Consider the following 26,223-nt stretch of genomic DNA (forward strand, 5'->3'; position numbering starts at 1 on the left):
TTTGCCTCATAAATTTAAGATTAAACCTCAATTTATATATCATAATAGTTCTAAAATATTTTAATATGAGATTCAAACATCACATATTAACCTATGCCAGCAAAATATGTGCCTCAACATAAAAAACTGCTTCACTCTGTCTTGAATCTACGTTGTTTTTCATATGGATTAGTAAATTATGGAAAGAATTAAAAAAAAAAAAAAAGAAGAGAAGTTTATTCTAGAAAAGGAGAATCTGGGAGATTTCATTGTTAGGAGCAAATGTTTTCTTGAATTGGAGTTAGAAGGACAAAATTGAGCGGCCGGCATTGGCCATTGTGTCAAGCATTTTTTTTTTCTTTGTTTTTTTCTAGCCATCTGGATGTTGACAAATTTAGCCATTGTTTAAACCTTTTCTTGTATGTCAACAAAGACTCTCAAATTGGTTGCAGTAGGCAGTCTGCAGCCTTGATTGGCACATGCAAGTTCGCATTTTTGTTGATTGGATTTGACATTCCAAATTTTGCGATGTCCGTTCCAAATTTCCAATGCTCATGCATAATTGGCATATGAAATTAATGAATCTAACAATTACTTTAACATGTTGAAACGGAAGACATCCCTAGGTACATCCTCACCATTTTTTTGAAGGAAAAACAAGAGTAAAGATTGACTATTGGGATTATTTTTGTTGGTTGAGTGGATAAGATTTGAATATTTTATTTATAAGGTTTAGGTTTGAATTTCAATGTCAGTAGTTAATTTTTATAAATTATTCATAAATTTAATATAAATCTTCTTTGAGACCTACAATCTGTTGATCCTAAAATGATAAAGCCTCTTTTCAACTTAAACTTTTTTACGCACCAAAAAAAATTGACTATTGATGTCTCTAGCAGGTAGATTATCCTATACTTAACACAGCCAAAACAAATAGATTTCTTTTTTTTTTTTACATAAATTGTCAGAATTTGAATTTTAATTACTGAAATTAAGAGTTCAATATTCATTTGTTTATATTAAACTTGTTTTCCCATGCAACAATAAACAGCTTATTTTGATTTGATATTAAGCACAAACTATATCAGAAATATCAATTTGTTCAGCAAGTGTTTTTTTCCTAGTTGCTTAGCCAAAGTGATTATAAAAAGTTTCCACCGACCAAAAAGCAGAGTATTATGGTTTAATGCAACATTTCACTTTTGCATTTTATTGACTTCAGCATTCATTCAGGTTATTAATAATTAAATTCCAACTCCAACAACAAAGTCAAATTATTAGAAGAAAAAAATATACATGCATTGTCCCCATGCCATACTTGCCATTTCCATTTATCCTTAGATCATGCGTCCATTGACTCAACAGAAAGCTAACGTTTATGCTTTCATTAATTATAGCATACAGGGCAAGAAGCAACCTCTTTTACTTGAAGTCACCTCCAATTTAACTGTGCAAAACTTCAACGAAGGATAATTGGGATCATCATGGAATTGACATCAAGCTTTATTGTAGGCCTTCAAGATGTGAACTTGGGAGGAAGAAATGCATTCTTCAAATTGAAAGCCAGTGACCTTTGAGAAATGACCAAAAGATGATTGTAAATCAATCCAGCCAGATGAAATGTTTTAGGCTGGGGAAAGAAGAAAGCATATGTAGGTAATATGGCACTGATAATAAAGTCGCAACTCTGACATATTAACCAAAATCATGACTCACATTGAAGACTTTTTGTGGTCGGAATGGAAAATGGGGAAAAGGGCAATGAGAAAAAAAATGAGGGAGGCTTCGTCAGCCATGACTAGGAACATTTTATCTCTACTTTATTTGGACGGAAAGAAACAGCAGTATGCAAATCAACCAGTCTAGTTTTGTTCTTGCTATTATTCTTTACTAGCATAAATTTTTTATTTAACAAGAAATCTTGCATAATTTATTTAATTGAAAGATCTTCAGCATATTTTTCACTTGTACCATGACATAATTGGTTTAAATTAAAACACTAGAATATGCTCATAAAATGTCCGATTGCAACATTTAAGCAATAAAAAAATTTAATGTTATGGCTGTCAGTATTAAATCTCTGCTGTTTCATAACCTTCTTGAAAAGGAAGAATTTTAATGATGGTGAATTATCACAGTAACCTCTATACTTTGTATTCTACTGGCTTGTTTCCACAGGCTAACATTTAATTACAATATGCAAGCTACTCAAAGCTCCATAATTAACTGGACTTGCAGCCAATTATTTCTTAAACGCAGCTTTGGCTAAGAATAAAAGATGTACTAAATGGATAGATTGACATTGACCTCCTATATTTTAACTAGAACTATATATATAGCATAATATTGGCTGAAAGAAGCTTATATAACCTGTAGCAAATTATACAAATCAATCTTCATGCTTCCATTGCTGGTGTTCACCTTGCTAACTTGCATTTAAGTGGTATTGTACTTGTTGAATTATGAAGACGAGAGATGCTTTTGATTCAACGACCAGTGCTGAGGATAGATATAGAGCTAGAAAAGGAATTGGCAGAACCAGAATTTTCTTCGTATGATGTAGGAAGTGACACAGCACAATCTGTATATGCTCTGTGTTCAATTGTCATTGTGTTAGCACATTCCAGTGGCATCTCAGGCAAGGTAAAATTTCCATCCAAATATTGTACCACCTGCCTCGTGGTGGGCCTATTTGCTGCTATCGGGTTTGTACAAAGAAGACCTAGTTTCAAAACCAACTCCATTTCCTCTGCCACAAAACTACCTTCCAATCTAGCATCGCTTGCATCAAGAATAGCTCCTGCTTTCCACAATTCAAGAACCCAATCAGCCAAAATTGTCTCTTCAGGCTCTAGTTGTGGCTCTAGAGGCTTCCTTCCACATGCTATTTCAAGCATAAAGGTCCCAAAGCCAAACACATCGGTGCAGGTAGTGGCCTTCCCGGTTCTAGCCAGCTCTGGTGCAATGTATCCCAGAGTCCCAACCACACGAGTGGTTTGAGGATTTGTTCCATGATCATATAATTTTGCAAGACCAAAGTCTGCTAACCTTCCATTAAAGTTAGCATCTAACAGAATATTGCTAGCTTTTACATCTCTGTGTAGAACAACTTGCTCCCACTCTTCATGAAGGTAAAGCAGTGCAGATGCTACTCCTTTAAGAATTCGAAATCGTTGAGCCCAATTAAGGTTTGGCTTTGAATTGCTAAATAGGAACTTGTCTAGACTTCCATTTGGCATATAGTCATAGACCAACAAAAGTTCTCCTTTTCGCCGGCAGTAGCCTAGGAGCTGCACCAAGTTCCTATGCCTTAGCCTTCCCATGCTGGCAATTTCGGCAACAAACTCCTTCATCCCTTGTTTCGAATCATGGGAAATTCTCTTGACCGCAACCTGTTCGTTAGAAGAAGGTAATACTCCTTTGTAAACACTTCCAAAACCCCCACTTCCAAGCATCTCTTTTTCTTTAAAACCTTTTGTTGCTTTATAGAGATCCTTGTAAGAGAACCTTTGGGGACCATATTCTTTTTCCCAGTCTTCACGTATTTCTTCATATTTCTTCCTCCGTATAACATATGCACCACCAGAGATTGTTACAAGCAAAGCAATCACTGTTATTGAAGGGACAATAATTCTTAAATCTGCTTTCGACTTTGAATTTCTCGGAGGAGGAAGTGAAGGAAGCTTTGAGTAGTCTAGGCTTTGTGCTTTCCCAGTTTTACTGAAGCTCCAGCCGAGTATATAGTGGTTACCAGCTAATTCACCAGTTGATGAAGAGAAACCAACATACATAGAATCCAAGAGATAAGTAGAAAGATCAATGCTCCTTGATAAAAGAGGCCGGCTAGGCTTGTTGCTTCTAATCGGAGCTAGTGTTACATTGAGCAGCTTCTCAACTTCCTCATAATCTATCCACAGCTGCATTGGATTTCCACTAAAGAAGTCCAAGCTTTTATTTTCCCCTTCATCTTCTGCAAAGTATGTTGCTGGAGCTGATTCCAAGGATGTCAAGCTATTTACATCAACGCCAACATGGCTGCCATTGATATCTGCAAATTCAGGGCTTTGAACTGTGTCTAGCTCTATAGCAAAGACATGGTTTGAAAAAAGGCCATTGCTTGAAGAATTAAAAAGTCCAAAATACTGGCTTGCTACAGCCCCTGGCAGCTCCATGTTGGGTGAGATAGTGAATGCAATACCATGGCCACTAGAATGGATCGTTTCTGGAACCATGGCAAATACAAAGTTGGTTGAAAATGATAGGGAATCAGAGCGGTCGGATGAAGATTTGTTGAACTTGAGAGGAAATGGGAAGAAAGCACGGCCAATTTGTCTCTTTGAAGTGTTGGTTAGCTCTAATAGACCATTGGGTTGGATCTTAGCAATCCCATTTAGATGCAGATTGGTTCCATTAAAGCCATTGAAGATGAACTGGTTTTCCTCTTGGGATAAGGCAAACTGTTTTAAAAACATGAAAAATGTTATCAGAATATGGAGTGATTTGAGAACTGTAGCCATTGAGAGAAGAAAGAAAAATAGAGAAGATGTTTATTGCTTCTTTACTTGTATCAAGAACCTTGATGTGAGTTCTTTCTCATCAATTGCATATATTTCAAAAGGATACAGCTTAATCTCTTCAAGCTTTCCCATATGTGGTCCAAAGTTTGACGTCAAAATAGAACTACACATTTACTTGCCAACTCATTGCTTGATACACATGGGAAAGGGCTGCGACTCAGCAGCCTACATAGACAGATAGGCCGCTTTGAAAATGCTAGAGGCATTCTACTCTAAGGAATTTAAAAGTAAAATCAAAACAGGACAAGGAAGACCAGGAAAAAAACCATCTATAGAAAGAACAATACCTTTTTTTTTTTTTTTTTTTCTTTTGTTGGAATAATTGAAACAACAATAATACCTTTTGGTCAATGCATAAATCTGATTTCTTTTTTTAGTCTTTTTTTTTTTTTTAATTTCTGAGCCATGTAGATTCAGATACTTGTATCAACTTATGAAATTTTGTCAAATTTAACCCAACATTATTCTACGAAATGTTGTGGGAAGGTTTTTGTTTTCCCTGCAAATTAAGGGCAGCAAATGACAATTTTTCGTTTCCATAGATGACCGCAAAACAAGATTTTTGATTGATGGAACATGGTGCCAGACTTTTCCCATTTCTTTTGCTTTTATTATGAACCAACTTTTAGAAAAAGAGGCCTCAGCATGAAATGGACTGACTGGCTTTGATATGGAATCTTATCAGATTCATGACACCAATGAAAGTCCAGAACAGTGCGACGGAATCACAGCTGAATATTGAGCTAGGCATACGTAGTTTTTGACATTCAATTCAATTGTAGTATTATTTTCTTAAGACAGGCGGCTCGAACAGATAAGTCATATGTCCTCATTTTTACCACAGACCAAAAATCAGACGTAGCAGTTCTGCAGGTGAGGATTCTTGGATACAAACTTTGAACATTTGTAGGGTCGTTTACAATTAATGGTGTTGATGCTTCATGTTGAATACAAAACATAAAATTAGATTCTTGAAACTATTTACTGGAAACACGGTCCAGAAATCCGTCAAGCCATCAGGGGGTTAATTTTATTTTTTTTGGATAAATGAAAGAATTTTTTATTTACCAAAAAAGAAAACAGGCGAACCTGCTACAAGGTTACACAATGAAACTGTTCCAAAATCTCAAAGTAATTTTAGAATTACATTTTGAAGATATTCTCACTGATTCTCGAAGCGGAGCAAACATTCTTATTGACTGAATCACAAGAGAATCTGGTGGCGTTTGTAAGCCGCATCCTGATAGGCTCTCCAATATGGTTAACCATTTCAGTTGGTTTGGAGTATTCTTCCACTATTGTCTTCCTTCAGAACTGCAAGACAAAAAAAATAGAGAGGAGTGATTGATATCCTGAGTAAGGATCGACTTAAGTTACCAGATGACAAAAATGAGGACTACTAGACCGCCATAACAGGACAGAACTGAAAACTTACCATAAAATTAATCATTTTTGAAAGAGCATCTAGGTTCTAGAAAGAAATTACGGCACTATATATTATGATCTAATTTGGATTTCATAATCCTGAGGCAGTAAGAATTCAGGATCCATTTATTAAATTTTGATTCCTCTAATACTAAAATCAAGTATGCAAGTATACCCATTGTGCGAATATGAAAAATAGGTGTACCAGTTTGAGCATTGGTAGAAACGGGAATTTGTGGAAATGAGTTTGTATCTGATTGCTTGATTGTAGATTGGGTCGGCTCCTCTCTCCAGAGCAAAGAATTTACAGCACCTTTCACTTTATCTAGCACACCCACATCACCAGGAGTTCTCCTTGGGCTTATTGCATTAGATATTACCTGAGAAAGTGCTTTCTCATCTTCCCCTGGCTCAAATTTGTTCATTATATACGCTTTCACTGAAACCCCTTTATCCCATTTGTTCTCTCTGGGGCTGAGTTTGCTATCAGTTTTTAGCAAATGCTTGTCAGTTTCTTGAGTAGCATACATGCCAGCTTCATGAGTAGCATGCTTCTCAGTTTCTGAACCTGTTGGGGCTGAGACAAAGAGTCCTTGAGTCATTGAAGTAATATTCCGGGTTGCATCTGTTCCCGTGGCATTAGCTGGTGCAGGTTTCTTGGCCTTGGTTTCAGCTAATGTAGGTTCCTTTTTTCCTTGTTCAGAAACAGGTTTAACACTGCTTGCCAAAACATGCTTCTCTGAGATTACAGGAACTGCCCTTGGATTCTGCCTTGCATTCTCCTTATATCCCTCAGGTGCCAGCTCCGATTCATACACTGAAAATAATATGTCAGTATGTCACAAGCCAGAGCATTTCACTAAATGTAAGAGGAAGGCAGCTGAAAAGGCATAAGCAAAATTGAGTCAAAACTTTGGAGGCTTAAAAGGTTATAATAGCACTGATGAGATTCATATAAATGCGTTTTAAGCATTGTAAAAAGATTTATAATATTACTTGGAGCACCGAGATATTCAGGATCTTCATCTTCGTAGTCCTCATCTTCCAATCTAACACCCCATGAAGGCGTGGAGTTATCTCCTTCACTATGCTTCTTTTTTATTAGACTATGTCTCCATCTTCGAGCCTTATCCTTGACTTTGGCAATGACAGTTAACTTTTTGGAATGGTACTGGACGTCTTCAGTATCATGGACCTCGTGGCTCCTTGCATATGTGGTTGATGAAGCGTGCGAACGTGGTGACCAGGTTTGAGCTTCCCCAACTGTAATAGAAAGTTATTTAAAACGAAAGTAAATATGATAGAAAATATAATCTTTATTTGCTTTGACTCCAACGAATTGCTAAAGAAATCACTTGTTGAACAGAAATAGTATTCTGAAGATCTTTGGCATGCACTTGAAATTTTTGGATTACCTCGAAGATGTTCAACAGTTGGATTGGTAGTACTTCTAGGATTATCGCCATATTGATGCATGGGATCAAGTTGAGCCATATTCTCCAATTGCAGACTGATCAGGATCTTGAATTTGGTATTGCTTCCGATCTTGAAAGTCTTTCAAAATTAGTGTTGCATTTTAGATTCAATCAAAGAGAGACATTTAAGAGGAAAGAACATTCTTCCGGCATTACTCTCCGGTGTTTTTGCCTGGTCAGTAAACAATTGCCACATAATTTGGTGAAGAACTGAGATGCTTGTGGGCACAAGTGTTACACATGGCAACAAAATAAGGGTAAAATGGCTTTGCTTCCTTTCCTAAAATAGCAATTTGACTAAGCAAGAATCAACTTTCTACCTCTTCTTTAGCCTCTTGTCTAATGGGACTGGAATTTGACAAGAACCATTGCATTCATGTCATGCTTCTACTAACTCCAAGGATGATGCAGTTCCATGCACACTCTCTATGTATTTGAGATTGGAGATGAAAAGAATGATATTTTGGGAAACACAACCTTTTAGATCAGACAGGCTAATATTTTCCAATGTGAATGTAATTTATGCAAATGAATTGTAAGTTATAATATGAGAAATTATTTTAAACCAGCACAAGTTGAAGATAAATTGATCATCAATCTTCATTTTCCCAGTTCTTAACAATTTTATAAACTGTTCAACCGCAAGTTCCGGGGAATTAACATGAACATAACCAGAAATTAAAGTATTCCAACCAATCACATTTCTATCAGGTATTCCATCAAACAGTTTTTGAGCACTAAACATTCCACTGTTTTCACCATACATATCAATAAGAGCGCCTTGAATATAAAGATTTGAAGCGAAACCCATTTTGATAACCGTTGACTGAAGCTGAATGCCGGTATTAAGAGAAGCTGATTTCCCACAAAAAGATATGATTTTGCTGAGAGTCAGAGGGCTTGAGAAAGACCCATGCTGGTGGAACTGACAGAAATGCTCCAAATCAAGTAAATTTAATTGGTTTTCTTTGTAATTGAAGATTTGGGTTTGGCAAGAGAGTGAATTGGGTTGTGGGTTACAAGCATTTTGTATCTTTAACAAGCCGAAAAGGTTGGCTGTGAGAATTTGAGAAATGAACAGAGCAGGCGAGAAAGAAGAGGAAGTTAAACTCGTTGTCACACTGTGATACCTCTTCTGCTTCAAAAGAATTGTTCGTGTTCCGTACATGCTTTTTGTTCGAGGTAAATTGTCGTAGTAAATAACGAAATCCCCATTTTGTGTTATATTTAATGGAAAAATCCCCATACTTTATTACTGTTACTATCAAATCAAGCTAAACAAATTTACCAATATAATTCACTAATTTTCACATAATACTTGCTCCATCCCAACAAATCTCCGAGTAAAAAGAGGGGAAAAAAAAGACCCGGGCGTGTTCCTGACAACTGGAAAGATTGTACATGTGCCAATCTCAAACTGTCAGAAGCGCTCAAGCATGGTTCATGATGGCTACACAACAAGTTCACAACTTGAAACTGAATAGTGAACACCCTCTCCTGTCTGGCCACTTAGGTTCACTCTGATAAACGCTCTTTACTTCAGTCACTCTCATAAAGCTCAATTTCTGAACGCAAATAAGTATCAGTGTCCCCTTATCCCCTGCCCAAACCCACCAGAAAAAATGCATTCTTTCGCTGCCCCATCCCGCATTCTTGCCTCTTCCAGCAATCTCTCCTCTCCCAGACGCCGGCAACTGCCACCTTCTTCGTCCTCTTCCTCACGATCTTCCTCGCGCTCCACCACCATCAAATGCCACCATCCTTCTCAAAACCCTAAACCCCAAAAGCCCACTTCGTTCCTCCATTCCCTCTCCAAGCCCCTTATGCTTGCCTCTGCTTCTGCCGCCACTCTTCTCATCCGCATCGCCCCCATTTCCACCCTTGTCCCTGGAGGCGGTGGAAACAACTTTGGTGGCGGCGGAGGTGGTTCCAGCGGCGGTGATGGAAGCAGTGGCAACTTCTGGGAAAAGCTCTTTTCGCCTTCGCCGGCAATTGTGGACGATAACAACCAAACCCAAGAATGGGATTCTCTTGGATTGCCAGCCAACATAGTGCTTCAACTCAACAAGCTGAGTGGGTTCAAAAAGTACAAGCTTTCAGATATTTTATTCTTCGACCGACAGGAACGGACCACAGTAGGAACTGAAGATTCATTCCTTGAAATGGTTTCGTTGAGACCAGGAGGATCTACACAAAAACCCAGTTACAAAAAGAGCTTGAAACTTTAGCCACCCGTGGAATGTTTGAGAAAGTTGAAATGGAAGGCAAAACTCTGATACCTCGGCCCAAATAATAATTAACCTAGACTAAGTCTATCAGTTTATTAAATTATTATTTAGTAAAACAAAAAATTTGAAGTATTAGATAAAAAAAAACTTCATAAAACAGAAAAGAAATAAAAATTTTTTTCTTTATTTTTTTTAGAATTAGAGAATATAAAAAATTAAGTTGAAGATTCACAATCAGAGATTATAATCAAGTTAATCCCTTAAAAGTGATTACATATCTTCTTTTTATTTAAAAAAATATGAAATTGATTGCTATTATTTGGAGTTGAAGTTTTGAGAGTAAAACAAAAAAAAATCATAAAATCTTTCATTAATCTTCATGATTTATTTGGATAAATTACTGTGCTTTATTTATTTCATGTTCTTAAGATTTATTGATGATTATTGAATGGAGTTTGAAGCCTGAAAGTAAAGATTTGAGTTTTTAAAGATTGAAGGAGAAATTCTATTTTTGGATAAAATGTTGTGATTTGTAATAATGAATTAAAATAAAATTTTGTATTAATAGATAAATTATTGCTGTGATTATTATATATCATTGGAAAGCATGTTGAATCTAGTTTCTAATGAAACAAACGAAAGTTAAATCCGAGTTTTTTATGAAGAGTTGTCTAATTTTAACTTAAAGATATACAGGTTGTAAGACAGCAACATCAGGGTTGAATTACGAAATTCTTCTTAATTTGTATAGAAGGATTTACAGATTAAGCCATATATGTTTGGAAAGCTTATTAAGTCTATTTTCCAATGAAACAAGCAGAATTGAATTTGGAGTTTCCTGTAAATAAATATATAATTTTTATTAGAAGGTATACAGGCTGTTTGGCAGTAGTATATGACGTGGATTTCAAAAATTGTTATAATTAATCTACAAGGAATTACGAGGTTTGCCATATATAGTTAGAAAGCTTATCAAGTCTAGTTTCTAATGCATTAAAGAGATCATAATTCCGATTTGGATATATTGAGATATGACTGTTTTAATGAAAAGAGGCCAAGCTGTCAGTATTAATTAGTTAAGTTAACCCTTTTATGTAACTAAGTTGATTTTTGTATAAATGGTCTCAAAAAGGGTTGATTAAATTCTGATCTGTTGAAATGATCTTGGATAGGCCATTAATTATTTTGAAGAAAAAACTAAGTGGTGGAATCGAATTGAGGTAAGTAGAATCTCACACACTTTACCTATTTTTGAATCTATGTATATATGTATGTTTCTAAATGAATAAATGTTTTATTTCTTTATTTTCGATATATAAAAATAGGATCAAGCATATAATTATTTTGTGTTTTCGTTATGTAAATGATGGATCATGCTTATGAATGAAATGAGAAAATGATTTATGTTTAAAGAATGATTTTGTGATAGTTACGTTTTTATATCTCTGGGAAGTGGGATCATCGACACCAGAACTAGTTCTATAACCCTGACTAGCGAGTAATAGTAGTTAGCAAAGACATGATCATACGACCCTGGCTAATGGGTAATAGTAGTTAGCATAAGGCATTGGCTAACGGGTTATAATAGTTAGCAATGATCATGAGGATGAAATTGTCGATACGATTAATGTCATAGGTTATAACAGTGATCGTAGCTAATGATAAACTAATGATAATGATGATTTATGATGATGATGATTTACGATGATTTTTAATGATGATCTATGATTTGGTTTAATTATGATATTTGAATGATAGCATATTTTGTAATGATTTATGAAGTGACATATTTTGACATTGATTTATGAATTTATGAAATATTTAACAAAACGATGATCTTGAAATGTTTTGATATTATGATTTGATGAATGTTTTGAATGATTTATATGATGTGTAAGAAAACGATGCTTGATCTGGTAAGATGTGTGAGCCTATACTTATTGAGCTGTGGTTTGCTCATTCCCTTTTTACTTTTTCTTTACAGATGACTAAGTGATAAGTTTGGTTAGTCTTGTGTGAAGCTAGAAGATGAAATGGGTAAGATTACTTAATCGTCGGAGAATATGTTAGCCAATGAGATTTTAAGAGGCAGTTTTGTATTTTATATAGTTTGTATTTAGATATATGAAGATGTATCATCAGTTGAATTAAATATATGAATTTTATTTTGTAAATTATTTTATTGAAGAATTTTAAAATATTTAAGAAAAAAGTCTTCGTATTACTTTAAAAATTTTTTTAAAATAATATAATCGTATTACGTATTGATCTCGAGATGTGACAAAAATTAACCGAGATGAAACTTTGGGATTTGATCATTTCTTTTACGGAAAGTACTTGGCAATTAGGTGTATAAATGTGGGCTGATGGCTCAATCCAAGCCTATTGAAAGGGACCTGATATGACAGATAAGGAGAAATTTGAGTACTATAGGAACCAAGAGATGGATTATAAGCGGAGGATTGATAGAGCTAGGCCTTGTTTGTTGCCAATGCAAGTACATAGTGAAGTGTTAAATATGTTGGAGAAACAAGGGACAGTGAGTGCTAGGTCGTTGCAGAAGATAAGGGATTGGGTTCAGAAATGGTACCATGATGAAGGGTATGCTTGTGCTCAGGTTGTCAACTTTGGGAACTTGAATACTAGTGAAGTGGTTTGTGAGGTTGTGGAAGGGGATATTACACAGCTTGTGATTCAGTTCCAAGATAAGCTTGGAAATATTGTAGAGGGGAATACCAAGCTTCCTGTTGTCAGGAGAGAGTTGCCTAGACAGGTAGAAGGTTGATGACTGCTTCTTGGTTTTTATTTTCTATTTTTCTATTTAGAATGTCTATGGTGATTTTTGAGCTACTGAGAGACTAACTAACAACCATATTGTGCATTCTGATATTTGATGTTATGGTGTTTGATCGTCAATGCTAGTTAGGGTAGGATTTGATCTTTGGTTCAATCATCAAATTCTTGAAGCATATATTTGATGATTCCTACAGTCAGAAATAGTTGTAAACAATCAGATAAGTTAACTTGATAGTTAGCAGAACATGAAATAGCAGATCTAGTGTAGAAGAGACAAAAAATAAACTATTGGGTGAATATCAAGTAAAGCACTGACTTTGCTGCTTTTGAATCTTACAAACCATAGATTTGCTGATAAGATATATGACTTCATCTCAACCAGTAATGATTGATCTTTGTTGATCGAAATGTTTGGTTTCATACTCCAATGGATGACTGATTGTTAGTTTATACCTTAGTTATAGAGTTGCTAACTATGCCTATTTATTCAGTTTCTCAAATATTGTATTTTTGGTTTTTGATTCAAGTATCTAGTTTCAGTCTTGATGGTGATTAATTGTAGATTTATATCTGTGCTTTTGATTTACAGCTTCGACAAGGCAATGTTTTTAATATTGAAGCTGGGAAACAAGCCTTGAAGAACATAAACTCACTAGCTTTGTTTCCAAATATCAAAGTGAACCCACAACCCGATGAGAAGAATGAGGGAGGCATCATTGTTGAGATAAGGCTTAAAGAGCTGGATCAAAAATCAGCTGAAGTCAGCATGGAGTGGAGTATTGTACCTGGACATGGGGGGCGTCCCACATTGGTATGTAAATCTAGTTATATATTTATACTCTGCGATTCTGCTTATAGATAATAAGAGATCATGGCTTAAACTTAAAACTTATATTGTTTGCATATTGTGCTATGTTTTCTGTTCAGGCTTCATTCCAACCTGGTGGAACTGTCTCTTTTGAGCACCGAAATCTCAAAGGGCTTAAAAGATCCATTCTTGGTTCATTGACCACCAGTAACTTTTTTAATCCTCAGGTAGTTTTCCTAAATAAGCATGTTAGTCCCCCTCTCTCTCATGGTTCATCCAATGAATATTTTCACTAGTGATTAGTGTAAAATTTTCATCCTAAGATATTCCTGTTATTCTTTTCTTCAGGATGACCTTGCTTTCAAGTTCGAATATGTGCATCCATATTTAGATGGTGTTTATAATCCACGCAACCGAACTCTTCACACAAGCTGCTTCAACAGCCGGAAACTGAGCCCAGTTTCCACTGGTGGGCCAGGAGTTGTTGAAGTTCCACCAATATGGGTTGACCGAGCTGGTGTTAAAGCTAACATTACTGAGGTAATCTGCTATATTTAGAAAGTTCCTGAAGTGATTTTTGGATTTTATGTACCGTGGAATCAATTGTGATCGATATGATTCTGGCAGAATTTCACCCGTCAAAGTAAATTCACTTATGGACTTGTGATGGAAGAGATAACAATGCCTGATGAAAGCAGTCATATCTCTCCAAATGGTCAAAGAGTGCTGCCAAGTGGAGGCATCAGTGCAGATGGACCTCCAACCACTCTCAGTGGTACTGGTGTTGATCGAACGGCATTTCTACAGGCAAATATCACACGTGATAATACCAAGTTTGTAAATGGAGCTATAGTTGGTGAGAGGAATGTGTTCCAGGTTAGCCCATATATTTACATTGTGAATCCTTTGACTGAACCAGGGTAGTCTGTCTTTGCTGGTACCGTTCAATATCATTAATGAGGTGAAAACATCGACAGTGTAATGAGCCTTAATATATCAGATTTATTCTAATTTAGATAACAAAGCCATTCTCATTATCTTTTTTAACCATTGTAAATGTGTCAGATCTAGAATAATATCCTCATTATGCTGGCTGTTGGATATTGAAATTCCTTGTTTTGTACATTGTTGAAATAATTCAAATGGATAAGTTTAAGCTTACTCACAAGTGGTCCTATTACTTACTGTAAACCACGTCCTACCTTTAGTTACAGAGTGGTTTATTCATAATCTACTTTTGAATTTGCTTAAAATATTGTTTCCTAGCTAATTGCTGGCATTTATTTACTCAATGCAGGTGGACCAAGGACTTGGCATTGGCAGCAAGTTTCCATTCTTTAACCAACACCAACTAACAATTACACGATTTCTCCAACTAAAGCAAGTGGAAGAAGGTGCTGGCAAACCCCCACCACCTGTTCTAGTCCTTCATGGCCATTATGGAGGTTGTGTGGGCGACCTTCCAAGTTATGATGCTTTTACTCTTGGGGGCCCCTATTCTGTGAGAGGTTATAACATGGGTGAGTTAGGTGCAGCCAGAAACATTCTTGAGGTAAGAATGATTTGAGATACCTGATTTCTTTCCTAATCTTTTGTTTATCTTTTAATGTCATCATTTATGTTGTATTTCATGTTAAAGTGGAAGCTAATAAAGAGGATTCTGATACTAAAAATGCTGTACGAGAATTAATTAACTATAAATTGAATATAATAAGTGCGTGCTTGTGTTTGCGTACATGAAATGACTAAATTTATCTGAAATCCCTTTTATGATGTTACCTGCAGCTTGGAGCCGAGGTTAGAATACCTGTGAGAAATACATATGTTTATGCATTTGCAGAGCATGGGAATGATCTAGGGAGTTCAAAGGATGTAAAGGGGAACCCGACAGAGGTCTACAGGCGAATGGGCCATGGTTCATCAGATGGTGTTGGTGTGAAGCTAGGTCTAGTGAGAGCCGAGTATGCTGTTGACCATAACACTGGAACTAGTGCAGTTTTCTTCCGATTTGGAGAAAGATACTGAAATGTGATTTAGTGTCAAATTTTTTGCTTAATACAGGGTGGCCATTTTGGTTTCTAGTTACTGTTAGAGTTCTTGATCTTACAGATCTTTTGAGATGCATGGAACTAGGTATACTTCTTAATCGGCTTTCTTGTTTCGAATAATTTTTTTACTCTTGTGCTCTATATTTCTATCCTGTTCTGTACAAAGTGACGGATTGCTAGGAAATTATTGGTTCTTGATTATACGTTCTGTACTTCTCAAAGCCCCCTTTTTGCCTGCTATATATCTTCCTAAAGCAAACTCATGAATATTTGTCCTGCCGTGGCATGTTTGCACAATCAAACTCTTATTTATTTATTGCAAGCAAGAATTTAAGCATCAATTTGGGTTGAAACTAAGATTAGCATCCCAGCATTCTTTATGGATGAACATACCAAAATATTTATCCGATGGGTTTTGCAGGAAGTAAACAATTAAGGTTACTCATTTGATAAGCAAAAGGAGAGAGAATATGGGAGGGAAATTAGGCGACTCCAAAGGCCTAATTTGCTTTCAGATTATTAATCAATAAAAAAAATGTATTTGCTTTCAGATTACAATAGGTACAAACCCAACATACAATAACGGTCAACCACTATGTTGCTATCAGCTACCACTTTACCAAGAAAAAGAAGAAAAAAAAAAGGGGGGGGGGGGGGGGCGGGGAGGAAACGATTTCAAGAAAAGAAGTGGTAACAGTCAGGGAAAAGGCCTGTTTTTTACAATTACTGCAATTAGCAAGTAGCAATCTTTCAATGCTGACTAAAGTAGAAGTACCTTTCCCTTTCTCTGAGCTTCTAAATTGGTAATGAAAACATCGACAGTGTAATGAAAACATCGACAGGGGGGAGGAAACGATTTGAAGAAAAGATGGATATTGCATGTGAACTTCGGATAATTCACTTCCCTGCATGGTAAGCTCACAGAATGGTTGGTCTGTGTCAGGGCAAAATATAAAGCTGCATTTCCATGTTATAAACCTAGTTCCTTTTTCAACTTAGCAAGAGTAGCTTCTATCTCATCAATGTTATCCTCAATGCTGCTACCCTTGTTAGCTTCATTTTGAAAACTGCTTCCTGTTTTCTCTGAAGTACTGAAGTCATCTCTATTTTTTGCTTCAACTTCTTCATCAGCTATATTGAGCTCTTTCTCCAGAAATTCCACAAACTCCTCTCCAATAGCCTGCGCCAAGGTTGAATTCAACTACTTAAGCAAGGCTGTTTATTCTTGATATTAATTAGAGGATCATAGAAGCATGAATTGGTAATCCACATGATTTATCATAAACCAAGCTTGAATTAGTATAATTATGCTCTCCATATATATTGAATCTGCCAAAGACAAAAACATCATACCGCTAATTCCTCCCACAAGCTTTTTGGTTTTTCTTGTGAAGACAAACTTGATTCCCAATTCCGAAATTCTTCTTGAAGGTCTCTAAAGAAGTCCTCTGCAACACAAATCAAAACATGAGCGATAAACAGAAGTTCAATATTACTTGCCATTTAGAGGAAAAAGATAACAGATGCCAGACAAGATTTAGAAATGATGCAAGTTTATCTTATCCTCATAATATCAAGTCTCAATAGAGAGTACAAATCTACCTAGCGTAATTTGAACATCCCTCAAAAAATTACCTGCAGCATAAAGTGTTAAGTATAAGAATAACAAAAACAAACCTAAATCCTAGAAAATTAGAAGAAAACATATAAATTTTTTAGTATCCTTTTGTAGGTAGTTAGATAGTTTTCCCAAAGAGAGATGGTCAGAAAGACAGTTTAAAAGAGTTGAAGGATGACATGGGCAATTATAATAATGTACACAATGCATGGCATGGACCACAAACCTCTGTCAAACGGTCGAGAACATACTGATACGATGATCTTTTAACTAAATAAAATAAAACAAAAAAGGAAAACTTATTCTAAAGGAAATACAAACACTTTAGTGGCTATAAGGGAAGCATCTAGATTAACATGTGTAAACATTGAACATATAATGAATATAACTCTTTATGACTCAGAATAATTAATTTGCATTTTTTAGGCTTATTGTTACCAAATCCATAGAATTCTTCATCTTGGACATTCGTGCTCTGACTTCGTTGAGTTCCAGAGTACGAAAAATCAGATGTGCGGTTGCCATAGTTGTATCTTCTCCGAGATTCAGAGTTCAGCAATATATTATATGCATGCTTAATCCTCATAAATTTCTCCTGTGCATTTGCCTGCATACCAGAATTACTTAATATAACAAAGCCACAAACATAAAACCAAAGCAATAAAGATTAGAAAGGCAAACAAGAAAGGGCGCAGACTTAAAGTATGGAAAATCAATTTAAACAATGTGCATGGATGCTCTCAATTTTCTTAACCACGAACACAGCTAGCTAAACACTTGCAACATTGCTTTCAAGCACTTAAATAGTCTTAACCATAAGACATGCTGTTTGGCAAAGCCAATATCTTCCCAAAGCTAAGGATTTTCTTGTTCCCTGGAGACAGCAATTGTTTTATGTGTTAAATCTGAAACCCTGCACTAAGGGATCTCTCACATTCGCGTGTTCCAAATTAGAATAAGAGATGAATAATAGGAAGACAAAGGACGTGTTAAGAAGATTGTTAAACAACTGTGATGAGAATATAGAAGCTTGAGAAACATAATACATGACATGCAGTCTTGCTATGACATCCTTTCTTCCATTAGGAAATCTTTTACCCCAAAGGAAGAAGGGAGGATAACAATCAAATGATAGTAGAAGATCTTATCAAACTCTAAGCGGAACCCAGCTACAGAAACAGATCTCCAATGATTTCTTCAATATTGCAAACATGTAAGCAAATAACTCAATAAACCTTCCCCAAAATTCACTTCATCCCTCCCTCTCCACCACCTAATACTAGGCAGGACAGAAACCACCATTTAGTGGGTGCGTGCAAGGGACAACAGGGTCAAGCCGTTCACCAAATTGTTGCAAAGTTAAAAACTCATTAATAAAAAAAGCGATAATGGATATTTTATAGTCACAGAATTACCTCTTTGTTGACATCAGGGTGATACTTCAGAGCAAGTTTCCTATAAGCCCTTTTAATTTCATCAGGTGTCGCAGAAGGAGAAACACCCAAAACTTCATAAGGAGACTCTCTCCAACTCGCTCTCAAAAGGGTAACACCATTTCTCTTCTTGTAATACCTGAATACAACTGGTGCAAATGGTCTTGAGGCAAAACCAAAGCCAAAACCACCTCTTTGGCAATATCTGAATCTGGGAATTGATAAATTTGTTTGCTTTTGAAGAATAAGGAACGATGTTGAAGAGAAATGAGGGATAAAGAGAAGGGTATCGGGTGTTAAAGAACGAACAAATCCATGCATATTCATGAATTACCCTCTTCTATAGTATCTCTGATGTTCATAAAAATTGGATTTTTGGATGTAAAAACTCTTGCTTTGGCTCTGAAATTGGGGTTGTAGGGGAAATTGTGGTGGAAGATGGATTATGTGAAGGTGGGCCACGGCTTGTGGTGATAATATCAACGGTTCAAAACCGTGGCCAGCTTAGAGAGTAACAAATAAAACCCTAAATACCAAAATACCCCATTTATCCATATTTTTTGTCCTAAAAATAAAGTCTGGTTCTTGTATTTACCAGACACAAATTTGCCGGCCATGGCTTCAATTTCGGATATTGGTTTGTACAAGTACAAGGCCTTCTTTTTGTCCTTTGCTTGGTCTGGGAAAGATCAGGCTTTTCTTCAAAGATGTAGCATTCCAGTAACGCGGGTGTCTAGTGAACAAATTTTGTTCAAGAATGAATGCTTGGTATTTGATCAAATGCCTAAAAGAATTGGTGCGTCAACATATAATCATGAAACTAGAATGGTAGAAAATGGTGATTTAGCAAGATATGTGTTGGAGATTAGTCATTTGATTAGTGTTTTAAAGTTTTGTGGTGGTGAAGGATGTTTAGAACTTGGAAGAAGTTACCATGCTTTGATAGCAAAGACTGGACTTGATGGGGATGAGTTTGTGGGTACTAGCCTTATTGATATGTATGCTAAATGTGGAGATTTGGATAGTGCTGTTTTGATATTTAATCAGATGCCTCGTTTAGACGTTGCTTCCTGTAATTGTTTGATTTCTGGTTATGCTAGCTGTGGATTATTTGATGAAACCTTTAGGTTCTTCATGAAGTATGATAGCTTTGGTAACATACCTAATCCTTATACATACTCAACTATGTTAGCAAGTTGTGGTACCCTTTCAGCTATCGAAGAAGGAAAACAGCTTCATGCGCAAGTTGTGAAGATGCAGTATTTACCGGAAACAGCTGTGAGTAATGCACTTTTGACAATGTATAGCAAGTGTGGGGTTATGGAGGATGCTGAAACAGTGTTTAAATGTCTTCCACGAAGGAACATCATTTCATGGACTGCTATTATTAATGGATTATACCGGCATGAGGACTTTGACAAAGCTATGAGGCTGTTCTCCTTGATGAGAGAGAGTGGGATTGAACCAAATGAATACACATTTACAATTGCTCTTGCATCTTGTGGAAGTATGAAGAATCTTGATAATAGTCATTTGCTTCATGCTTTAGTTATTAAGAAGGGGATGGCTTTGGGTGAATTTGTAGGGACGGCAATTATAGATATGTACTCTGAGCTTGGAGAAATGGATGATGCTGAAAAACAGCTCAAGGTGATGGGAATTTTGGCCTCTAAGGTATCATGGAATGCACTAACCAAAGGGTTTGTTCAGAATGAGAAAGCCAATGAGGCTTTGGATGCTTTTGGTGAAATGGTAAGAAAAGATGCTGCATGTGATGAGTTTACATTTTCCATCATTCTGAAAGCTTGTGCTTCCTTGCCATCATTCACAAGTTGCCAGCAGATACATGCTCGGATAGTGAAAGCTAACTTTGACTCAAACACGCATGTGGGTAGCTCATTGTTAGAAGCTTATACTAAATGTGGAAGTATAGAAGATGCCGAGCGAGTTTTCAGTCGGATTTCAGCACCAGATGTTGTATCATGGAACTCACTGATCAAAGCTTACTCGCAGAATGGCAATCCAGGAAGGGCTATATCACTGTTTAGGAGGATGATTGACAAAGGATTTAGACCAACTGTTTCTACTCTCCTTGCTGTTCTTTCTGCATGTAGCCACTCCGGCGAAATCCAAGAAGGCCAAGAAATATTTCAATCAATGGTAAGAGAATTTGGTATCTTACCAGAAGAAGCACATTATAGTTGCATGGTGGACTTACTGGGAAGATCTGGACAACTGGACAAAGCACTAGATTTCATAAACAACTTGCCCGTCAAACCTACGGCTTCAATATGGAAACCTCTACTTGCTGCTTGCCGGTGCCACAAAAATCTCCAAATGGCTGAATTTGTTGCAAAGCACATACTAGCTATGGACCCAAATGATGCAACAGTGTATGTTACGCTCTCAAATATGTATGCTGAAGCAGGACAACTGGTCAATGCAGAAAACCAGAGAAATCTGATGAAACTAAAGGAGGTTACAAAAGAACCAGGATGTAGTTGGATAGAAGTGAACAGTAAGATACACAAATTCTTTTCGCGTGATAGAACACACCCCGAATCCGCAAAAATATACAACAAGTTGAAGCAAGTAATGATGCAAATAACAGGCAAGGCATATACTACTAATGCAAATCAACTGCAGCAGAAGGAAGATTCTTGTTTATTCCACAGTGAAAAACTTGCAGTTTGCTTTGGCCTTATAAGCTTGCCAGCAGGAAAGCCAGTCAGAATTTTCAAGAACCTCAGAGTTTGCACTGATTGTCATATGTTTATGAAGTATGCATCTTTGATTACAGACAGAATTATAGTATTAAGTGACAATTATAGGTTTCATCACTTTAACAAAGGTTGTTGTTCATGTGGAGATTACTGGTAATGTAAACTTTCTGAGAGCATTGGCATTGCTTCATTGCCTGCTCAGTTGCTCCTACTTCAGTTCATCCAAGTCAAAGGGCTATTATCAAGATCAAACGGCTCATATCAATCAGAGTTTGCATACCTCGTGGTGGGTCGCACTTAACATCTAAGTAAGCATAATCAATGTCTAAGATTTGTCTGGTCATTCTAAGTTTAGTTTTGAGATAATACTACCCAAGTGGGGCACCTAATGAAACTAATGAAGATGAAGAAGAAAAGGAAGCTGAGAAAATTTCTAGGATGCAGTTGGATAGAAGGTTCCTGAATGATTCATAAGCATTGATTTAGTAGAAAGTCTTGTATTTGCGCTGACAGTGATTGGTATTCCTCATGCTCTGTATTATGGTTTTCTCAAGCTCAATTGGGCGGCTCCCTTAATACTTGTTTGGCTTTGGGAATTGGATTTACAGCCCAGTCTTGCCTTGCATTCTCATGAAAGGATGATTGGAAGCTACATTTTGGTTTGAAAAATCCAAAGTGCTATGATTTGAGTTGCTCTTCATTGGAATCTACCCTGTACATACTGCAACCAGCTGCTACATTTACTTGAAAAAGCTTGATATTGCCAAAAGCTAAGAACTTCTGGATGAAGTTCGAAGATTCTCAAAACTCCCCCACAGCCCCACCAAAAAAAAAGGAAACATAAAGTTATTCGGCTTAATGAATCCATCATCCAGACGATTGGAGGGGACCATACCACGTTATATGCCAGAAACTGTTAGGGCCACGGCATAGGAATGTTGATCGGAAGATGATGCAAAGACAATCCAGTGGAACTTTTCGGAGAGGCACTAGCTGAAAAGGTCAAAAGACCAACAAAAATTGAACAGATGGTAGCCTTGCTGCATATAGTTCTGATTTCGAGGCTCTCAAATTGAGAAATTTTTTAGCTCCTTTGTGTCAAAACTTACATTCCACATGTAATTGTAACTATATTACTTGGGCATACAATTTTGCTTGAGCATTAAAAGGAATCCAGATCCCTAACATTCACCTTCACATGTGAGGCCAGAAACAAAATATTCCATAATTCCTTGTTTTGTGGTTGACGAAGCTGACGTTCAATGACCTTACAAATATTTGGATAAGCGCTCAGATGCCCATACCGTGGAATAAAGTGCGAGAAATCTCAAACCAACAAAATTACACAAGACAATAGAATAAAGAACCCCAGATCGATTTGTTAATTTCTTCCCTGATAACCTCAAGCTTTCCAATGATTGGGAACTTGGCGAGCTACCATTGCCCTTATCTAAAGGTCAATTTTCTGACGTGGCAGTTCTGCTGATGAGTTATATCCAATAACAAGCAAGATTAATGATGCGTGATGGACCTTTGCTTAGCGTTTTTATTCACTTTTGTTCCGTGGCCAAAAAAGACAGTTTAATATATTCAATAATACACAAGTTAATGGCAATTACCAATTCAATAACAATAATGTAGTTTCTGGGACTTGCCTAATCTAAGGTAGAGGATGAGTGAACAGCTAGAGTACTTGCTGCACCAATCAGGTAATAAGCTAGCTAGAAGATGTAATATATACGTAGAAAACTTGTCCACTATTTCAGTAGATCAAGAAAGCAATCCACCGAGAGGTTTGTTCTTATCTCTTTGCCATGTTCATTCAAGTCTCATTCATATCTGGAATACTCCATCGAAATATGGTTAAATACTTCATACGCAACCATCTGTCTGTCAAAAACCATGAGAATCCAGCTATTTCAGAGAGTCAAGTGAACACCAAGTTGATCAAAAATTTATGAATCTACAAAAGAATAATAATCCATGATTGATATAGTAATGCAAAGATGTAATTGAAATTCTGAAAACAGAAGAAGGAAATCAAAATCAGCAAACATTAAAAAAATATTAAATCAAAGCTCTCTAAACAGTCTTAGAAACAGTCTTTCTAAGATACAAGGAAAGATTATGGTTTTACCACCAGCATAATCAATAGGAACCTGAAGCAAAACCACTTCAACTAAAGGTTACGAACCAGTCCGGCTACATTAACTAATACCGTGACTGCAAAGAATGGGGGAAAAAAGAGAAGGAAAGAGGGAAGCAAATGTATGTGAAAAGAAGAAAATAGATAAGATTGATTTTGCAATTCAAAAGGTAAATGAAGCAGACGGTTGTGTTCAAAGGTACATATATAAGGATAAATAAATATAGAAACAACATGTGAGAAATATATAATCACTCAAAGCTGCATAAAGTTAGAAGCCAATAGCTCAAACATAGTGCTGAGGCACGTACAAGCCCCAATAGACATAGGGGGTAAAACTACCACGATAACCATTTATTCATTTTCTGAAAATAAATTGCTTACCAAGTCATAGTCTAGACAATCAGTTAAGTAATTCTGTGTGCAAAGAAGGCATCAATCATAATCAAGTAAACATGCTACAGTAACCTAAAAACAATAATGATTCCTCTTCTTCTAGATGAGTACAAATACGAAATTATTGCCTCTTAATCCTGTTTAAATCATATTGTCACATCCATTTCTGCTAATAACAAAATAATCTAAGATCAATCGCTTTCCATTCCATTCTAAACCCCAAAAACACCCAAGCAAGTTCAGAACCAACAGTATTATATACCACTGTTTATCTCAAGATTACTGAACTTGGAAGAACCAATTTTTTCAAGCAAATTAGCATGCTACAATTCAATTTTCAACAAAAGGAAGTTCCTTTGATAACAAAAATTCAAACTTTTCAACAAAAACCAGATTATAACTAACAGTCAACCAATCAATAAAGCTGAAAATTCATATTATAAAAATGATAAAGAAAGTAAACAACTGACCTTTGTACAAAAATCCAGCTAATTTAACTTATCGTTGGGAGCCATATGGTGGGGATACGACACTACTGAAGTATATTTATTCCCACCAGACCAATCTGTCTGCTGCATCATCCCATACGAATTCGCTTCATACCCATTCTGGTGATGATGATGATGATACCCTACTTGATGCATCCCCACATGTCCATACATCGGCATCGGTACCGGCATCATCGGTGCCCCATAAGGCATCGGGATAGCCGTCCCCACATGCCCATTGCCATTCGCACTACCACCACCAACACCACTTCCTCCACCGCCGCTTCCACCCTCATGGAGACTCTGCGGTACTGGCGTTGATGCAAACAGCTGATCGGAAGCCGATGGGCCTTCGTTGCTTAAGCCTTGCATTCTTTTCAAGTAAAGCCGATATTTTTGCAAATGACTAGCGACGTTCTCACGGGTCAAGCCTTCGACGTTCATTAAGTGCATGATCGTTTTGGGAACCGCGTTTTTGATCCCTAAATGGGCCACCACATCGACGAATCTCTTATGCAGTTGCGGTGTCCACACTAAACGCGGTCGTTTCAATGTCCTCGCAGATGGATCGTCCGAATTCTCCGTTGTCCTAACTGCTGAATCCGCTTCCTCTGCAATATCCATCCTCTTCGTCTTCTTCGGTTCGGATCCGGAGCCCGACCCCGAACCGTCCCCTTCCGGTTCAACTACCATCGGGTCATTAAAAGAACAGAAATTGTTATTAGTGTTATTGCTGTTGTTATTGTTATTGGTGGTGGAGGAGTGGGCTCCGGTGGAGCGGAGGGAGGAGATGGTATTGTGAGAAGCGAGGTTAACATCAAAAGCGCTCCGACGAGGCTCCGGCGAGATGCTAAAAGCAGAGGCCAGTTCCGGTGGGATTAAGGATTGAGATAACGGAGTTAAATCATCGCAATTAGGTAATCCCATCTCCCATTCGAGAACTCTTTCGTCAACATCATCATCGTCGTCAATAACGGTGGCAGCAGCGGTTGCGGTGACTTCTTTATCGTCTCCGCCTTTAGTTTCAAATTCACTCACCTTCGCTTCTTCTCCCATATTTAATCTTTTCGGCCTTCAAATTAGGGATTTTTTTATTTTTTGAAAGATTTTTCGGAGATTGCTGTTTGGATCGGAAAGAAAGAGTAAGAATTGAAGAGATTTTCTGATATTTGCGTGAAAATCTGGGGGCCGTTTGGAGGAAAGGAAAACGAAATTCGCTTTCTTTTTTTTGAGAGAAAAGAAGGGAAAAAAGAAGAGAAAAAAGTGCAATATCTGATTCCAGATCGGTCTAGCAGTAGTGCCAACGTGGACGACTTAGCCAGATATTTTTGATCCGCCAAATATCTCTGGCTCCGAAATATCAAAATCAGGATTTCTCCAATTAGGTTTTGCCACGTACGTGATTTGTGGGTCGTACGGATGGAACCTGTCGTGTTGGATAGTCGGTGACGGTGGATTTTATTACCGAAATGGACATGGTTGTGTTGGAAGAGAGGGGGCCAAGTAAGCAAAGCACGTGCACTTTTGAGGGTGTTTTTGGAAACATGGGGATTGCAATTTTTAGGACGGTTTTGCCCATTGGTCCTTTTATTAAGCCGACCGACCAATAAGAAAAGAGAATGTTGGTGAACAGCAGGGAGGAGAGACGTGGACGAATAAGGGTTGGACATCGTGGAAGATCGTAGAACGTTGGATGGGAAAGTATGAACGATCAATGGTGGATGATCATATGAGTGGAGCCTTGGCTTACCCACTTCTGAGACCAATATTTAGTATTTAAGAACACATGAAAAAGACCAAAGTGGATGCTACTATACATATATTATCTTCCTTCCATTCATTCAAGGAAATGCTAAAAACTTTAAAATATATATATATTTTTTGCATGAAACATTAAATTTTTATTTTTTTTTAAATATTTACAATTTACACACACATTGACATAATGTCTTTTGATTTCAATTTATTATGGATTTTATTAATAGAGTGTTTTAAAAATATTTTTAAAATTAATTAATTATAATACTAGATTAATATGTTAATTATTAATGTTTTGAAAGAAAATATTATTCTATGTGATAAT

The 26,223-nt window shown here is 36.7% G+C and overlaps 4 protein-coding genes and 2 pseudogenes across 10 annotated transcripts; 2 read left to right on the forward strand and 4 right to left on the reverse strand.

Moving 5' to 3' along the window:
• Nucleotides 1-2,065: 2,065 nt before the first annotated feature.
• On the reverse strand, nucleotides 2,066-4,549 carry LOC111285163 (L-type lectin-domain containing receptor kinase I.8-like). The gene has a single exon (XM_022874451.2). It carries the CDS (start codon nucleotides 4,494-4,496, stop codon nucleotides 2,466-2,468), a length of 2,031 nt encoding a protein of 676 aa, XP_022730186.1. The 5' UTR covers nucleotides 4,497-4,549; the 3' UTR covers nucleotides 2,066-2,465.
• A 1,035-nt stretch (nucleotides 4,550-5,584) lies between these two features.
• On the reverse strand, nucleotides 5,585-7,531 carry LOC111286633 (low-temperature-induced protein). Its single transcript, XM_022876703.2, has 4 exons — nucleotides 7,397-7,531; nucleotides 6,978-7,244; nucleotides 6,187-6,798; nucleotides 5,585-5,870 (listed from the first exon to the last, which is right to left on the reverse strand). The coding sequence occupies exons 1-4, from the start codon at nucleotides 7,473-7,475 to the stop codon at nucleotides 5,827-5,829; spliced, it is 1,002 nt and encodes a 333-aa protein (XP_022732438.1). The 5' UTR covers nucleotides 7,476-7,531; the 3' UTR covers nucleotides 5,585-5,826.
• Nucleotides 7,532-9,068: 1,537 nt separating this feature from the next.
• LOC111286631 (protein TOC75-3, chloroplastic-like) lies at nucleotides 9,069-16,006 on the forward strand (annotated as a pseudogene). Its single transcript, XR_016342657.1, has 8 exons — nucleotides 9,069-9,731; nucleotides 11,977-12,457; nucleotides 13,070-13,291; nucleotides 13,408-13,515; nucleotides 13,637-13,828; nucleotides 13,916-14,164; nucleotides 14,586-14,840; nucleotides 15,074-16,006. The product of XR_016342657.1 is annotated as a protein TOC75-3, chloroplastic-like (transcript).
• Nucleotides 15,808-18,714, reverse strand: LOC111286636 (Chaperone DnaJ-domain superfamily protein). 2 transcript variants are annotated; one of them, XM_022876709.2, is made up of 5 exons: nucleotides 18,370-18,714; nucleotides 17,393-17,561; nucleotides 16,939-16,971; nucleotides 16,690-16,784; nucleotides 15,808-16,516 (listed from the first exon to the last, which is right to left on the reverse strand). In XM_022876709.2, exons 1-5 carry the CDS (start codon nucleotides 18,712-18,714, stop codon nucleotides 16,307-16,309), a joined length of 852 nt encoding a protein of 283 aa, XP_022732444.1. In that variant the 3' UTR covers nucleotides 15,808-16,306. The 2 variants fall into 2 exon arrangements, with proteins under 2 accessions (XP_022732444.1, XP_022732445.1); XM_022876710.2 differs by lacking the exon at nucleotides 16,939-16,971.
• Nucleotides 18,715-19,002: 288 nt separating this feature from the next.
• LOC111286632 (pentatricopeptide repeat-containing protein At2g03880, mitochondrial pseudogene) lies at nucleotides 19,003-22,307 on the forward strand (annotated as a pseudogene). The gene has a single exon (XR_016342656.1). The product of XR_016342656.1 is annotated as a pentatricopeptide repeat-containing protein At2g03880, mitochondrial pseudogene (transcript).
• LOC111286634 (transcription factor BOA-like) lies at nucleotides 20,183-25,196 on the reverse strand. Of its 4 annotated transcripts, none has more exons than XM_022876704.2 (2): nucleotides 24,123-25,196; nucleotides 20,183-23,073 (listed from the first exon to the last, which is right to left on the reverse strand). In XM_022876704.2, exon 1 carries the CDS (start codon nucleotides 25,194-25,196, stop codon nucleotides 24,141-24,143), a length of 1,056 nt encoding a protein of 351 aa, XP_022732439.1. In that variant the 3' UTR covers nucleotides 20,183-23,073; nucleotides 24,123-24,140. The 4 variants fall into 4 exon arrangements, with proteins under 4 accessions (XP_022732439.1, XP_022732440.1, XP_022732441.1 ...); XM_022876705.2 differs by having other exon boundaries at nucleotides 20,183-23,130; XM_022876706.2 differs by having other exon boundaries at nucleotides 22,627-23,000.
• Between the last annotated feature and the right edge of the window lie 1,027 nt (nucleotides 25,197-26,223).

This window comes from Durio zibethinus, chromosome 6 (assembly GCF_047325235.1).
Source record: "Durio zibethinus cultivar Kanyao isolate XHJ-2024 chromosome 6, ASM4732523v1, whole genome shotgun sequence".
NCBI classification, from domain to species: Eukaryota; Viridiplantae; Streptophyta; class Magnoliopsida; order Malvales; family Malvaceae; genus Durio; species Durio zibethinus.

Coding starts and splice junctions, on each gene's coding strand:
- LOC111285163 (XM_022874451.2), bottom strand. CDS start 4,496: ATGGCTACAGTTCTCAAATCACTCCATATTCTGATAACATTTTTCATG.
- LOC111286633 (XM_022876703.2), bottom strand. CDS start 7,475: ATGGCTCAACTTGATCCCATGCATCAATATGGCGATAATCCTAGAAGT. Junction 7,245..7,396: donor AACTGTTGAACATCTTCGAG/GTAATCCAAAAA, acceptor TTTCTATTACAG/TTGGGGAAGCTCAAACCTGG. Junction 6,799..6,977: donor TGAATATCTCGGTGCTCCAA/GTAATATTATAA, acceptor TATTATTTTCAG/TGTATGAATCGGAGCTGGCA.
- LOC111286636 (XM_022876709.2), bottom strand. CDS start 18,714: ATGAATATGCATGGATTTGTTCGTTCTTTAACACCCGATACCCTTCTC. Junction 17,562..18,369: donor ACCCTGATGTCAACAAAGAG/GTAATTCTGTGA, acceptor TCTGGTATGCAG/GCAAATGCACAGGAGAAATT. Junction 16,785..16,938: donor GGATGTTCAAATTACGCTAG/GTAGATTTGTAC, acceptor TTTGTGTTGCAG/AGGACTTCTTTAGAGACCTT.
- LOC111286634 (XM_022876704.2), bottom strand. CDS start 25,196: ATGGGAGAAGAAGCGAAGGTGAGTGAATTTGAAACTAAAGGCGGAGAC.